Source organism: Balaenoptera borealis (assembly GCF_965194805.1).
Source record: "Balaenoptera borealis genome assembly, chromosome: 4".
Taxonomy (NCBI): Eukaryota; Metazoa; Chordata; class Mammalia; order Artiodactyla; family Balaenopteridae; genus Balaenoptera; species Balaenoptera borealis.
The window spans coordinates 87769797-87785707 of record NC_138861.1 but is presented as its reverse complement, the minus strand read 5'-3'; the positions used below and the strand labels follow the sequence as shown (position 1 = coordinate 87785707).

General features: G+C 39.7%; 1 protein-coding gene across 3 annotated transcripts in view; it reads left to right on the top strand.

Moving 5' to 3' along the window:
* Positions 1-12021, top strand: part of PGM2 (phosphoglucomutase 2) — a 36894-nt gene extending 24873 nt beyond the window's left edge. For 2 of the 3 annotated variants that reach the window (XM_082390566.1, XM_082390568.1), the window contains 2 exons: positions 1898-2031; positions 7399-12021. In XM_082390566.1, coding sequence (XP_082246692.1) covers positions 1898-2031; positions 7399-7501 — 237 coding nt within the window. In that variant the 3' untranslated portion in view covers positions 7502-12021. Of the gene's footprint in view, positions 1-1897; positions 2032-6119; positions 6139-7398 lie in introns of those variants that run through there. The other variant, XM_082390567.1, reaches the window with a different exon arrangement.
* The last annotated feature ends 3890 nt before the right edge of the window (positions 12022-15911 follow it).

The window sequence follows — 15911 nt, the reverse complement described above, 5'->3', positions numbered from 1 at the left end:
CTTGTTTCTGGTGACCTCCCTCCTGGTCCCTTCCTCTGGGGAGAGGCTTCTGCTCTCTGGGTTGAACACCCAGCTGTCATCCTGGAAATGCCCTTTCACCACTCTCTGGGGGTGGGTCCCTTGCTCCTAGACCCCATGATTTCCTCTTTTTATATTTATCTTCCTAAATCACATCCTCTAGTAGCTTCCTGAGAAGAAATGAATAGGAGGTAAATTTTTGGACGTGTTTAGGTCTGAAAATGTCTTACTCTACCCTCACGCTTTATTGACTCACAGTTTGGAAAGCATTGCTCTGTATTTGTTAAGCCGTTGAGCATCCATCATTCATTCACTCAGGAAATAGTTGGGACCTGCTGTGTGCTGCATTCAGGGATGAGAACGCCATACTCATTCAGTCCTTTCCGTGCCATTTGTTTTCTTCTCCATGAGAAGACATTAGGAACTTTCCGCTAAACTTGGGGTTCTAAAATTTCAGTGATATGCTTGTAGTATGGGTCTCTTTTCATTCATTTTTCTGGATACTTGGTTGGTCTTTGTTGATCTATGGAGTCATTTCTTTCAGTTCTGAGAAATTCTCTTGATTTTTGTCAAAGAAGGATGCTGGATGGTTGTTTTTCAAGTCACCTCTTCCCTTGCATTTTCTGTTCTCACCTTCTTGACAAGTCCTTCTTGACAGGTTCTTAGATGCTGACACTCCTGGAGTGATGTTCTACTTTCCGTGTTTCTTTTTTCCCACTGTCCATCTATAGCCTTCTTTCCTACTTTTGGGGAGATTACCTCAACATTAACTTTCAATGCTTCTCTGAACATTTCAGCTCTTTTTCTCTCATTTATTAAAAGTAACATCTTATTCTTGTTTCATGTGTATTATATCTTACCTCTCTTAAGGATATTAATTATAGCTTTTTTAAAATGTAGATCTTGTTTCCTCTGTATTGTCTTTATTTCCCTCAAGGTCTCCTGGGGACGCCTCACTCCCACCCTAATCTCCTGCCTGAGGGTAATAAGCTGGGATGCTGAGGCCCCAGAAGTGGTGGAGAGGTGCTGCGGACCTGGGAGGAGGGGTTTGAGCATTCAGCGTGCAGACTCTGACTTACTCTAAGTTTTCTCCATGCCCTGCCCTCCATGGTGCCCAGCGTCCCCAGCTTCTGAGAGCCCTTCTGGTTCAATTACACCAGAGATTTAAACCATCTCCTGATGAGGTGGTTGGTTGACCACGTGGGCAGAAGATGGGGATTTGGGAGGATCTAATAGCTCCTTTGTCTCACGCCTGCCTTTGCAGTACCAGGTGCCCCAGGTAGTGAGCTTTACCAGGGCCCTGCAGAACATGCTGACTCGGTTCTTACCTGCCTGCTACAGGGGCTCCGAGGTCATTCTTCTGTGTTCCATCAGGTCACTTCTGCCCCTCCACCTGGTTTCTGACTGCCACGATTAGTTGGCAACCCCCTCAACTGCTGCTGCCTCTTTGCCCTTGTGTGTTTTTTGATTTTAATGCTTCAGTCTTTTTAGTGGAGTTTGGAGAGCAATCAGCTAAGAATACATCTACCAGAAGCCCTTGAAAGTGAAATAAGCCTAGTGTTTTGTGGGGTTTTGGTAATGCATTATTAATCGGTTTAAAGCAATTTCTTGTGAAATGATGTGCTTCAATTTTAGTAAAACTTTAGTAGCTTTAATAGAACCATGGAGGTAAAAAGTAATATACAAAGTTAATTTTCACAAATTGCCGTATTATTACTTATTTCATTTACACAGAGTACATTTTCTGATTTCCTCAAAAATGTTCTTTTCTTCTTTGTTTTGCATTTACTTTCTTGCTTATTCAGGGGAAAATATTAGTCAGGTAAGAACAGCTTATGTTATTACTACTTAAATTTATAACGTGTAAATTAATTCCTAGGTTCTCCCTACTAGTAAAAGCAGCCAAATGATCACCTTTACCTTTGCTAATGGAGGCGTGGCCACCATTCGGACCAGTGGGACAGAGCCCAAAATCAAGTACTATTCGGAACTGCGCGCCCCCCCTGGAAATAGGTATGCTATGGATGGCAGCTGCTGTGATATTTATTCCCTAAACTTCCTAAATTCTATTCAGACGCTAAGTAAAATATTTTATCTTTCCAATATGTGGTTTAATTAGGAATGTTGTTTCAGAACCTGCAGCACTATTGTGACAGTAACAGGCCCTTGAGCGTTTAGGGACAAGAGTGCTTACTTCCTACTTGGTTATTTCCTTCTACCCCAAACTTCCCTGTATGGGAAAATTTCATTCCTAATTTCAGTAATAATAATAAAATTTACTTTTTCTAGTACTTTATATTTGAGGCTGGCACCAATGACTTTTTCTCTTTTTCTCCGTGTTTCTGATACAATAAATTAAAATGCATTACACGTCCATTCAACAAATATCTTTGAGCACCTATTGTGTGTAAGTCATGCTGGGTCTTGGGGCAGATGAAGAGCCACAGCAGAACGAGTCCTTACCACCAAAGAGCCGATGGTCTGATAGCTTCAGGGTCGTGTTTTGTGACCTTGGTTAAGGGTTTGAGTTGGTCACTTTCCAACACCTGTAACATTTTGAACTTTATCAGCCGTGGTACATGTAGCTAGCACGTGTAAATGTCATGTTATACACCTATTTAACAGTCACTTAGCTATCATTTCTCTATTCAGAATACAGTTCAAAATCAGGAAATTTGGGACTTCCCTGGTGGCACAGTGGTTAAGAATCCTCCTGCCAATGCAGGGGACAGGAGTTCAAGTCCTGGTCGGGGAAGATCCCACGTGCCGCGGAGCAACTAAGCCCGTGTGCCACAACTACTGAGCCTGCGCTCTAGAGCCCGCAAGCCACAACTACTGAGCCCACGTGCCACAACTACTGAAGCCCGTGTGCCTAGAGCCCATGCTCCACAACAAGAGAAGCCACCGCAATGAGAAGCCCATGTACCGCAACAAAGAGTAGCCCCCGCTCGCCACAACTAGAGAAAGCCCGTGCGCAGCAATGAAGACCCAGCGCAGCCAAAAAATAAAGATAAATAAATAAATAAATAAAAATAATTTTTTAAAAAGCAGGAAATTTTTTTAAAAAGTGAATTAAGTCAGTGCTGTCCAACAGGAATAAAATGTGAGCCACATATGCAACTTGAAATTTTCTCCTAGACACAATTTTAAATAGTGAAAAGAAACAGATAATATATTTATTTAACTAAGTATTTTAAATATTAACATTACAACATGTAATCACTATAAAAATTATTAATGAGATATTTTAAAAAATTTTTTTCACACTAAGTCTTCAAAATCTATACAGTATTTTACACTTACCACACATCTCAAATTCGAATGCTATATTTTTTTGGAAATACTTTAAATGTATTTTTTTTTTTAATATTTATTTATTTGGCTGTGCCGAGTCTTAGTTGCGGCTCGTGAGATCTTCGTTGCGGCATGCAGGATCTTTTGTTGCGGCATGTTGGATCTTTTGTTGCGGCATGTGGGCTCTAGTTCCCCGAGTAGGGATCAAACCCAGGCCCCTTGCATTGGGAGCGTGGAGTCTTAGCCACTGGACCACCAGGGAGGTCCCCTTAATCTGTATTTAGAGTTCATAAAATTTGCAGTTGAAAAAGTAGATTTTGACACCCAAGTTGTTGCAAACATACTTAAGTTTTCCAATAACTGAATCAAGTGCTAGTTTTCAAATTTGAATTTCAATTAGTTAACTTAAATGAAATGAAAAATTCAGTTCCTCTGCTGAACTAACCACATTTCAATTGCACCATAGCCACGTGTGGCTAGTGGCTACTGTAGTAGACGACACAGGCCTAGGTAGTAATGGTACATACACTCCAAAGCTTTGTCCATAGGGTTTTTCTGGCTTGTGAACCAAATTTACGTTGTGTGGAAATAAGAGCAGAGGAAATTTTCTGAGCATCTTAAATCAGCGAGCTAATAGCAGATTAAATGTAGCAGATTAGAGGGGCAGGGAAGATTTGCTACAGTTGGACTTTCCTTAGGCATGAAGAAGTGAGGGCTGATAGCAACGCAAGAAATATTAAAACAAAACAAAACTATAAAACATGGATACAAGAGCTCAGAATAGTCACCTGTTGGGGACTTTATCATAAAGGAAATAGCAAGCCACACCCAAATCAGCCCTGAATCTTCTTCTGAATAATTCTCATTCTCACTTAGTGTTTTCATATTTCTGTATCTCATTCTTTTGAAAACAAATGGACATAAGTCCAATTTAAAGATCTATTTTCTCTATGTATTTTTTCCTTTTCATTATCCTGTGAAAATATGTGTAATATTTTAGAAAACTTTCTTTTATAATAACAATACAACTTACTGTTTAAGGATCTATGGTATTTACATTTTTCACATGGCTTATTGAGTGGACTTAAATTCAAATATTAGTTTCTGAATTGCTGAAAATACTTTGAAAATTTGTCCTTTTATTATAGTCATTGAAATGTTGCTCCCATTTACTAAATGAAACATTAGGCACTAGGTCAGCCCATAGATATACTGTCAGGGCTCAAGCAAGGCATGAGCATAACTAACACACAACAACAATAAAGCCATGGCTAAGGTTTCCTTACTTTCTGATAACGTTAAGTATTATTAATATATTTTATATCATGAATTTCATTCATTCATAGAATTCCGCAACCCACTAACCCTTTTGAATAGAAAATCTTTTTCAAATATAAGTCCTGCTTTTAAAAAATATTTTTGTTGGGGTTGATGTCTTTAGTTGTTGTTTTTTGTTTGTTTTTTGTTTTGGGGGGTTTTTTTTGGCTGTGCCGCACAGCTTGTGGGATCTTAGTTCCCCAACCATGGATCAAACCTGTGCCCTCGGCAGTGAAAGCACAGAGTCCTAACCACTTGACTGCCAGGGAATTCCCTTGATGTCTTTAGTTTTGTCCAACTTTTTATTGTGAAAAATTTCAAACCTATAGAAATGTAGAAATAATATAGTGAATACCCACATACTCCTCACATAGACTAGGGGTTGACAAACTTTTTCTGTAAAGAGCCAAATAGTAACTATTTTAGGGATTGCAGACCATATAGCCCTTGTTATAACCACTCAGCTCTGCTGTTGTAGCTGGAAAGCTGCCACAGACATAAAAGAATAGGTGTGTCTGTGTTCCAATAAAACTATTTACACAAACAGGCCACAAGCCATAGTTTGCCTACCCTAACCTAGTTTCAGCAGTTGCTAACATTTTGCAATATTTGCTCTCACTCACCATACATATCAATATTATATATTTGGGTTGGTTTATTTGTTTTCTCAGCCATTTGAAAATAAGTCGCAGACTTAAATACTCAATTCCTAAGAACAAGGACACTCTCTTACTATGTCAAGATTTAGGTAATAATGTCAAGCCAGGGTGCTAACAGAGAAACAAAACCAGCAGGAGATATATAGTAAATTCATTGATGAGTTTTGTTTTATGTATATTGTTTTAAGAAAACCAATAAGGGCTTCCCTGGTGGCGTAGTGGTTAGGAATCCGCCTGCCAATGCAGGGGACACGGGTTTGAGCCCTGGTCCGGGAAGATCCCACATGCCGCAGAGCAACTAAGCCCGTGCGCCACAACTACTGAGCCTGTGCTCTAGAGCCCACGAGCCACAACTACTGAGCCCACGTGCCACAACTACTGAAGCCCGCACGCCTAGAGCCCGTGCTCCGCAACAAGAGAAGCCACCACAATGAAAGGCCCGCGCACCGCAATGAAGAGTAGCCCCCTCTCGCCACAACTAGAGAAAGCCCGCGTGCAGCAACAAAGACCCAACTCAGCCAAAAATAAATAAATAAATAAATTTATATTTTTTAAAAAAAAACAGTAATTATTAGTCAGTGTGCCTTCCTGAGAACGGTTATTTTCTTCAAAGCACATTTATGGAGAAGGAAAAGAAAAGACTTGTGTAATTCATATGTATTTATGAAGCATAATTACTATATATGTTACCAATGGGGGGTAAAAATAATTATAATGATAGCTACATTTATTGAGGTTTTTGGGCCAGGTTCTGTGCTAATTGCTTTCTATAATTTATCTCAATCTATACAACTCTCTTGAGAAAATAAAGTCTTTATCTCAATTTTACAGATGAGGAATCTGGGCCTTTGAAAGGTTAAATCACTTGCCCAAGGGCACACAGCTAGTAAGTAGTACAGCCAGAATTAATGTCTGTAATAAAATGGATTGTTTTAGTTGTACTGGTTAGCTGTTACAATGCAAAAATGATATTAACTAATTACAAAGATTGCCCTTTCTGTTAAAATTAAGTTTGCATATATTAAAGGTGGTCAAGTATGAAGTATTAAAAGTTTGAATTGAAGGATTTACGTTTTTCTATTGAGCTTTTTGGTTTTAAGTACTTATAGTAACTCACCTCATACTAGTAACCTGATATGTAAGGCTGCCACATAAATTAGACACCTGTCTAATTACAAGTCTGTTTTATCTGTTATCAACCTTCCAATTGTTTGCACATAAATGAGTGTTTTCCACATGCTTGAAAACTTAGTTTCCTTAAAGGGATCTAGTTCCCAAGATTTTTGTTTATACTTTAGTTGTGACCCTTTTGTTCCCAAAGTAGAATAAAAAGCAGCCGCATAGCACAGGGAGATCAGCTCGGTGCTTTGTGTCCACCTAGAGGGGTGGGGTAGGGAAGGTGGGAGGGAGATGCAAGAGGGAGGAGATATGGCGATATATGTATATGTATAGCTGATTCACCTTGTTATAAAGCAGAAACTAACACACCATTGTAAAGCAATTATACTCCAATAAAGATGTTAAAAAAAATAAAATAAAATAAACAGGGGGTCTCAGGGGGTCTGAGTTCCGGGTGAGTGACCAGCTGGCCCACTAGGAGGCTCCCCAGCTCTTCCATCCTGGGAAGGCCTTACACAGGACGCTGTAGCCGAGCTCCCGATAGTTTGAAGACAAACAGGATCAAGAACATTCATATCCTGGGGGACCAAAGACTTGCCAGCCATGTCATTTGTAAAAGTTCAGCAGGATTTAATGACAGCTGAAGTCATGAAAGTTTTCTCTGCACTGTTAGGTACAGACAGAGCTTTTAGGGATGCTAGGCTACACATTGTGTTTCCTAAAAATTCTTACGAGAAGTGCAAAGGGGTGCTTTTGTTTATAGTAGAGACCTCAGGAAGGCCTTTGCGGAAAATAATGAATATTGTCACATGAGTTTTTTGTCTACATCACAGATGTGTTCCCATGCTTAAGTAGCTGGAGTTCTGTTTTGTCTGATTTAGCCCTCCGCTTAAGGGTAAATATCAATGTTAATTGATCTATGTGAGGAGTCTTTAAAATATGCTTTGGAATAATCCACTGACCTGGAATTTTTTTCCCCTTTATTTTGCAGTGATCCCGAGCAGCTGAAGAAAGAACTAAATGAACTAGTCAGTGCTATTGAAGAACATTTTTTCCAGCCACAAAAGTATAACCTGCAGCCAAAAGGAGAGTAAACTATCCCAGCCTTGGACATAATTACATTTCCCTACAATTAAGCTGAACTTGATTTCTTAAGCAATATTTTTGTGGGCCAAATAATTTAAACTATTGCTACAAGTATTCATATTTTTTAATAGACGTACATTCCTCCTTGTTTTATATTTGAACTTTAAGAGTAATAAAGAAAGATGGCCAAATCTAACAAACCAACCTTCCTGTTAAAAGGTTGAGCATCATCTGAATTTAAAAATGAAGATTTTAAAAATAACTAACCTTCAAAAATATATTGTAATTAATATGCTTTCATTAGAATAAATACCAAATATGTTTCTTCTCTAAAATTCATTTTATGTGTAAGTAAAACAGCCAGAAAGCCTATACATATTACTAAATTCTGGGCTGTCCTATGTAAAAGATAGCCACTTCTACATATATGTATATTTACATTTCTATCAATTGCTTATAAAGTAAAATAGATAAACAGATCAAATGCTGTGTTTAGGGAAAATACAATTCACAGGAACCTATAAAGTAGAGCAAAAGATACTTTAAAAAGATAGTTTTTTGATCTAAAACTTTAATTCTAATAATGTACCATTATACATTGTGTATGTGCTAGGAAAAAACAGCTTAACCATCTTTGTTCAGTGTGTTAACATTTACTTTATCTCTTTAAATCTTGAATGAAACAATTGATTATTTGAAACTTGCAAAGTAGATTATTGTAGTTTTTTGCTTTAACACAATTAATGTAATTTTGGTCCTAAAGCAGCAAGGACTCTAAACAGTGACTACCTGACCTTGATTTTTTTGGCCTTGTTCTTACGTGATCATAATCTAAAACTAGACTTTTCCAAGTTCATTATTTAATCTGTGCCTCCTCATAATTGATGGCCTTATAACCTTCCAAAATGACTCCCATTGAGTACCCATGACTGAGGACCAAACTGTTCTTTATATACTTTATATATTTTGTGTGATTTTTTATTTTTAAAGCAAATGATTGCCTATATTATTATTAACTTAAATGGTTATTAACAGTTTCAGAACAATGAAAAATTACAGTACCATTGACAATCATGTTTCTAATGTAAAGGAAAGAATATTTGTATATCTTAGTGATACATAGTTTGTCCCCTACCAGAACTCTTAAGTGTACAATATTCAATATATTCTATCAGCTGCTTCATTGTAGAAGCTATATTTATTTTTAAATACAGTGTACTCTTAAAGTGTACTCTGGAAAAGAGAAACTTCAGATTTGTGTCCTCTCTACATTTTTGTGAGCACATAAATTGTACCCCATCACAGAGTTTGTTTCTGGAAATGCAAATGTAATTAAGATCCAGTCCTGCTTGATGGAGCTCAGGGTCTAATTGGAGGGCTAATAAGTAACTACAGTACTTAACACATTCTATAATTGAGTTATCTGCAAAGTACTCAGAGTTGGGGATTGTGAGAGAGGGATTCATTCTGCCCAGAGGAAGCATCACCTTCAGGGGCAAGTAGCAGCTGGAGATGGAGGAGGAAGTCTTCCAGGCACAGAGCACAGCGTTAGCAAAAGCCTGGAGGCACTGGGGTGTGTGCGGTCCTGGACGGAGGTGGGGAGATGGTGAAAACAGAACCCAGATGTAAACTTCAGGACCTGCCCCACTTCCCTCTCGTGAGCGGGTGATTCAGTTGGACCTAGAGGAGATCCTCCAGTAAGTATTTCTTGACTTTTTCTTGTTATTGCGGGATGCAGGGTAGCAACGTGTGGTGCATAAAGCTTGCACCATAAAGAACCTGCATTCTAGTGTTGGTCCACGGGGAGCCAGCTCTGTGACCTGAGTCAGGTCACTTAGCCTGTCAAAGTCTCCATTTTGTTATTTTTTAAGACTTTGGTTTTTTTTTAGGGCAGTGCTAGGTTCACAGCAAAATTGAAGGAAGGTACAAAGATATCCCGTACCCACCCTGCCCCCACCCCATGCACAGCCTCCCCCATTATCGACACCCTACCGCAGTGGTGCATTTGTTACTATTGATGGACCTGCGTTAACGCGTCATTATCATCCAAACTGTGGAAACAAGAAAAAGATCAGTGAATTGCCGGGGATCAAGGGGGAAGGAGAGATGAATAGGCAGAGCACAGAGGATTTTTATGGCAGTAAAAAAAATTTTCTGTATGATACTGTAATAGTGAATACATGTCATTATACATGTGTCCTAATCCATAGAATGTACAACACCAAGAGTGAATACTAATGTAAACTGTGGACTTTGGGTGATAATTTTGTCATTTTAAAAATAAAGAGGGCTTCCCTGCTGGCGCAGTGGTTGAGAATCTGCCTGCTAATGCAGGGGACACGGGTTCGAGCCCTGGTCTGGGAAGATCCTACATGCCACGGAGCAACTGGGTCCGTGATCCACAACTACTGAGACTGCGCGTCTGGAGCCTGTGCTCCGCAACAAGAGAGGCTGCGATAGTGAGAGGCCCGCACACCGCGATGAAGAGTGGCCCCCACTTGCCGCAACTAGAGAAAGCCCTCGCACAGAAACGAAGACCCAACACAGCCAAAAACAAAAACAAAATAAATTAATTAATTAAAAAAAAAAAAAAAACCAAAAAATAAAGAGATTTTACTAAATGGTCTCTGAGGTCATATCATGCTGCAGGTCTTTAAATTATATAAAAATCCATTAAGGGCACCATCAGCAATCATAAATCATTGGCAGTTCTCTTTGGCAGAATGCTTAACTAGCCCTCTTACAAGACCTAACATCTGAGATGGGGGAAAAACACTTTGTACCGAAGAGACAGGCAGCCGTGTGTTCCTGTCCTGCCTTACCTTGCAGCCTGAAGGGAGGGGTGCTGAAATTGGGGACAAGGAGGGCAGAACCACGTGACATGCAGAGGAAGGCAGAACCACATGACGTGCAGATGCCAGGAAATGTTCTGCAGGGGAGGAAGGCAGTGATGGGGACGGAGCGCTGTGTAGCAGCCCCCTTTGCCTTCTCATAGCTAAACTACTTGGGGAAGACCGTCCAGTTTGAGTGTAGAGGTGGCAACCCATTTTCTCTTGGTGCCTAGAAAGAACAAATTCCAAATTAAGTCTGAGAGACTGACTTGCAGGAGGAAATGCAAGCCAGTTGTTTTTTTAATTTATTTTTCCTCATGGTGTCTCTATGAAATAAACACCTTTATTCTTTCCTCTAAGAAACATTGGCAGTAGCTGTCATTAATTTAGCTCATCGGTTTAACTCAGTCATCATGCTGTTAAGGGACGGTATTGTTATTTCTTGACATTAGAAACATGGTTTTAAATTTTTTTTAATTAGTTTGTTTATTTTTGGCTGCGTTGGGTCTTCATTGCTGCACGCGGGCTTTCTCTTAGTTGTGGCGAGCGGGGGCTACTCTTCGTTGAGGTGCACGTGCTCTAGAGTGCCGGCTCAGTAGTTGTGGCATACGGGCGCATTTGCTCCTTGGCATGTAGAATCTTCTCGGACCAGGGATCAAACCCGTGTCCCCTGCATTGGCAGGCGGATTCTTAACCACTGCGCCACCAGAGAAGTCCCTGGAAACATGGTTTTAAAAATAAATGCTTTAAGTGACGGAAAAAGTGAATATGCCCTCCTTTTAAGGGATTTTGAAAGAATGGCATCTAAATCATATTTATAATTTCTACTTCCTAAAAGACTACATCCTGAGACTTATTTGTGCATTCGTTCATATGTTCACTGACTGAGTCATGCTTGAATTTTGCTATAAGTCAGGTACTTTTCTGGATACTGATGATAAACAGGCTTGGTGATCTCAAACTTCGCCTTGGAAAGCAGAGGAAGTCACATGTACGCAGAAGACTGCTGCATTGCAATAGTAAAGTATTTGAACTATGGGCAAACCACTCTGTAATGTCCCCTTTGGGACTTGTCTTTTTCAAGAACATCAAGTTCAAACTCCTAACATTTTTGTTCAAAACAATTTGACTCTGGGAGGCTGTTTGAATGCCATTTTCCTGCATCATCCTTCTGTCCTGTTCTTGCTACCAACATACTTTGTGTAGAGTAACCCAACTATTGAAAGCAAGATGTCACACTCTTAGGCAGACGGGAAGCAAAGTTTAAAATAACGCCACTTTGATAGACTTCTCCATGTAAGCACAGTGCAGTAACTTAGACTCACTGGAGGAGAAAGACAGCTGCCTGGAGAGATGAGGTCCTCGGACCTAAGCGCAGGGTGAACAGGGTGGAGAGCACTGTTGGGGAATCTGGTTTCTGTTGCCCTGGCTTCCTTGTGTAGGTCCCTGAAATTAAAATTTTCGAAGCAGCTAGTGGCCACTTCCCGTTCGCGTCCAGTGAAAGCCACTTTGGTGTTTGGTGCAAACCTAGTCCAGAATGGAGCTGGGCACACGGACCAAAGAGCCAGCTCCAGGTCAAATAAGCGTTTGAAACCATTTCAAAATAGCATTGTGCAACTTCCAAAGGGAAGTTAGGGTTGCAGTTTACAGAGATGATGAGGCCTGATTGTGTTCTTAAAATACATTGTTCTGAACTATTTCACCTTAACTATTTTTTTTTACAAATCTCTAGGTGGCAACAGTGAAATGTAGCTCCATATCTGATAAAGGTTCCTAAATCCAAAGTAAATTTTAGGTGGAGGCTTGAGCTAATTATCTCCTTTGCTGGTTCAGCAGGCTTCCTTATATTTTCCTTCTGCACCCTAAGTCATTTCATTCCCGAGGTGGAATCATCGATTCTCTACCCTCTGAAAGTGTCTTTATGCTCAAGGCTGTAATTGTCCTAAGTGTAGGACTACAGACTTCTCTCCCAAGTTCCGACCCTATATTACCACCTGATTCCTTGAACTTTCCTACTCAGATGTCCTCAAATTGTGTTCAGTGTAACCCAGCCCCAAATCAGTTTTTTTCTTCAGTTAGTTCCCCAGCTGCCCTTCTTCCAATTTACACCACCGCTTAAAAACACCTGCCCAGAACCTTCGGTGATTTCGATATTTGACTTGCACCTTTTCCTTTTTAAACTTTCGGAAAATTTCAAACATATACAAAGAATTGTACAATAGACCTCGAAGTACCCATCACCCAGCTAGAGCAAATCCCCCATTCACGTCCAATCCCGTTACATCTAAATCTTCCTCAATCCCCATCCTTCTACAGGACAATTCTGAGGCAAATCCCAGACCTGTCATTGTATCTGTAAATATTTCAGTATGTATCTGTACAAGATAAGGACATATTCTCTCTCTCTCTCTCTCTCTCTCTCTCTCACACACACACACACACACACACACACGCAACCATACTACTATTGTCACACATTTTTAAATGTTTACAATTCCTTCCTTAACATCATCAATTATCTAGTCAGTGTGCAAATCTCCCCATTTGTCTCATACATGTTGTTTACTCTTTGCTTGAATCAGGATTCAAATAGTATCCACTTACTGCATTTGATTGATAGGTCTCTTAAAATCTCTTTTAATCTATAAAGTCTTCATCTCTTTTTTCTTTTCTCTTGCCTTTTTAAATTTATTCCAAACAACCAAATCATTTGCCCTGTAGGGTTCCCCACATTTTGAATCTTGCTAATTGCCTCCTCATGATGTAGTTAACATGTTTTTCTGTGCCTTACGTTTCCTGTAAGGTGACATGGAAGGTGGAGAAGCATGATCTGATTCGGGTTTGATTTTTTGGCGATACTTGATAGGAGTGGGGGAGGGGTGGCACGCCCAGAGCGTCTAGTTGTTTTCCAAGTGCCATGTGCTGGTTATCACCAGTCAGTTTGCCCACTCCTGCTTTGCCCTGTACAATAAAAGGGGAATCAGGTAAAGGCAATGGGGTTCCATTAAAAAGAGACATGAATGGATGTATCCACTGTCGCGCAGGCCTCCCACAGAAGGGAGGCAAGAGGAGCTGATGAGCTATTTCAGACAGAACGCGTAGCTCATGTGTCAGCCGTGATGAAAGCGTACTTCTTGCTCTCAGAGAGCTCTCTTGGGCTCCAGTAGTTCAAAGGAAGGGATTTGTCACGCCTTTAGGTTCTCAGTGATTCCTTTTTTTTTTTTTAACATCTTTATTGGAGTATAATTGCTTTACAATGTTGTGTTAGTTTCTGCTGTATAACAGTGAATCAGCTATATGCATACGTATATCCCCATATCCCCTCCCTCTTGCATCTCCCTCACACCCTCCCTATCCCACCCCTCTAGGTGGTCGCAAAGCACCGAGCTGATCTCCCTGTGCTCTGCAGCTGCTTCCCACTAGCTATCAATTTTACATTTGGTAGTGTATATATGTCGAAGGGATGAAGTCAGTGATTCCTTTTAATTATGTGCCTGTTCTGGAACAAAATTACAGTTTTGTGTTGAGTTATGAAGACCAACAAACAAAGGGAGAAATATGAGCAAAGTACAAGAATCCACGGAGAGAGCTGTTGAAGGATTTGCTTGAGTGAACCAGCTGCGTGGTGGATGTAACCACAAGGCAGAGGAAATAAGACCATCTTCCTTTAGAAGGCATGTGCTCTGGTGTGCAGCCCCAGAATGGGAACCAAGATCTTTGTTTTGTGTTAAAGAATATAATTATCTTTTAATTTTTTTGGCCATGCCATGTGACTTGTGAGATCTTAGTTCCCCGACCAGGGATCAAACCTGGGGCCTCGGCAGGAAAGTGCGGAGTCCTAACCTTTGGACCACCAGGGAATTTCCCCACCAAGATCTTTGTTGATAAAATCTCAAGAGATTTAAATAAGGTTGAGTTTGTGCTGCTGCTTGAGAAAGATGGGCTCATTTGAGATCTACATCCTCTGTCTGTTCAGAGAGTATACATTTGGCTGGACAAGAAACTGTTAAATTGCGTGATGCCGTGACATTTGCCCTGGAGTATGCATTTCTGTGGCAAGCAACAAAAACCAATTTCACAAAGTGAGACAAAGAAAAGGATTCTGAAAGAAGCCTGGGAAGTCACCCAGAGTTCAGTCAATGTTGTTCTCTATCATTTATTCTCTGTCATCAATATCATCTCGATCATCAATAACAAAAAGAAGATTTGACGGTTCTGCTGCTTTGAGAATCACCGGTTAGCAGCTCAAGCCAGAAGCTGGCTGACGAGTGGAAACCTAAACTAATAGAGAACATGTAGTCGCAGTTGAATGGACTGACCTTGTGGATGAAACAGACCCTGAGTTTGTGGCCAAGGTATACGTTTTATTTGGGAGAATCTTGACTATCACAATGATGAAAGAAACATTCAGTAGGCCATTTTCTGAATTTAGAAAACTCAAAGCGATGAAGAAGTTGAAATAGCCTATATTTGCTCACAAATGGTTGCACATTATACACTCGGTTCTGCATCCGTTTTTCATCCCCTAGTTAGAAGGACATTTAAGTCGTTTCCAATTCTTTGCTAATATAACATAGCAATAAACAACACTCTGTGTGTGTGTGTGTATATATGTATATATAATATTCCCTCTCATTCTAGTATAAGACAGATAATATTTTAACAACTAAAGTATCTCCTTGTTGAAAGAATGTCATGAGATTATCTAGATGAGAACACTTCATAAATTGCCATTTGAGTATTACTATCCTTGGATAAATGAACAAATTAGATTTATAAACTATGTTTTCATATCACCCATTCAGTGTTTGCAGCTCTGTGTCAGAAAACCAGTATCATTTTGCTGCCTTCATTTCCCACATGGTACCAGTGATTTTAAAAAAGAAAAAAAAAAATCTATATCATTTCTAGGTTGTGCCCACTACAACCCATTGGGGTTACAGTTATAGGCTCTATAGCCAAGCTATCTGAGTTTCAATTCCAACTTCATTACTTTTTAACTATGTGATGCTGGACAAGTTTCTTAAAATCTCTAAACCTCAATTTCCTTATTTGTAATGTGGTTGAAATCCAATCACTTGTTGCAAAATAATTGCTAACGACATTTCAATTGTCTTAGACCATAGAGGACACTAATCAGTGATTAGAGAGAAATTTAACATCATCAGCAGAAAAGTATTACCTATTGGAGAAAATGCACATGGGGGATTAGGCCCCATGGATGACATGCAGATATACCCATTATTGTTCCCGCCTATAAGGAGATAAAAGTGGGGAAATGAGACTCACATAGGACCTATGGGAACTATTGAAGAAAATATAGATTAATTATTTTGTAACCTTGGAATATAATCTTTCTAACTACAACTCAAGTTACAAAGAAAGGATTGAAAATTTGCCTACATTTAATAAAATCTTCTGTCACAAACTGGGCAAAAATATTTGCAACTTGTATCACAAAGGGCTTATCTTCCTAAGAAAGAGCCCCTAGATATCAATAACAAAAAAAGATCAACAACACAATAGAAACAGAACAAATGATATGGAAAGATAGTTCACAGAAAAGGAAACACAAATGGTTCTTAAG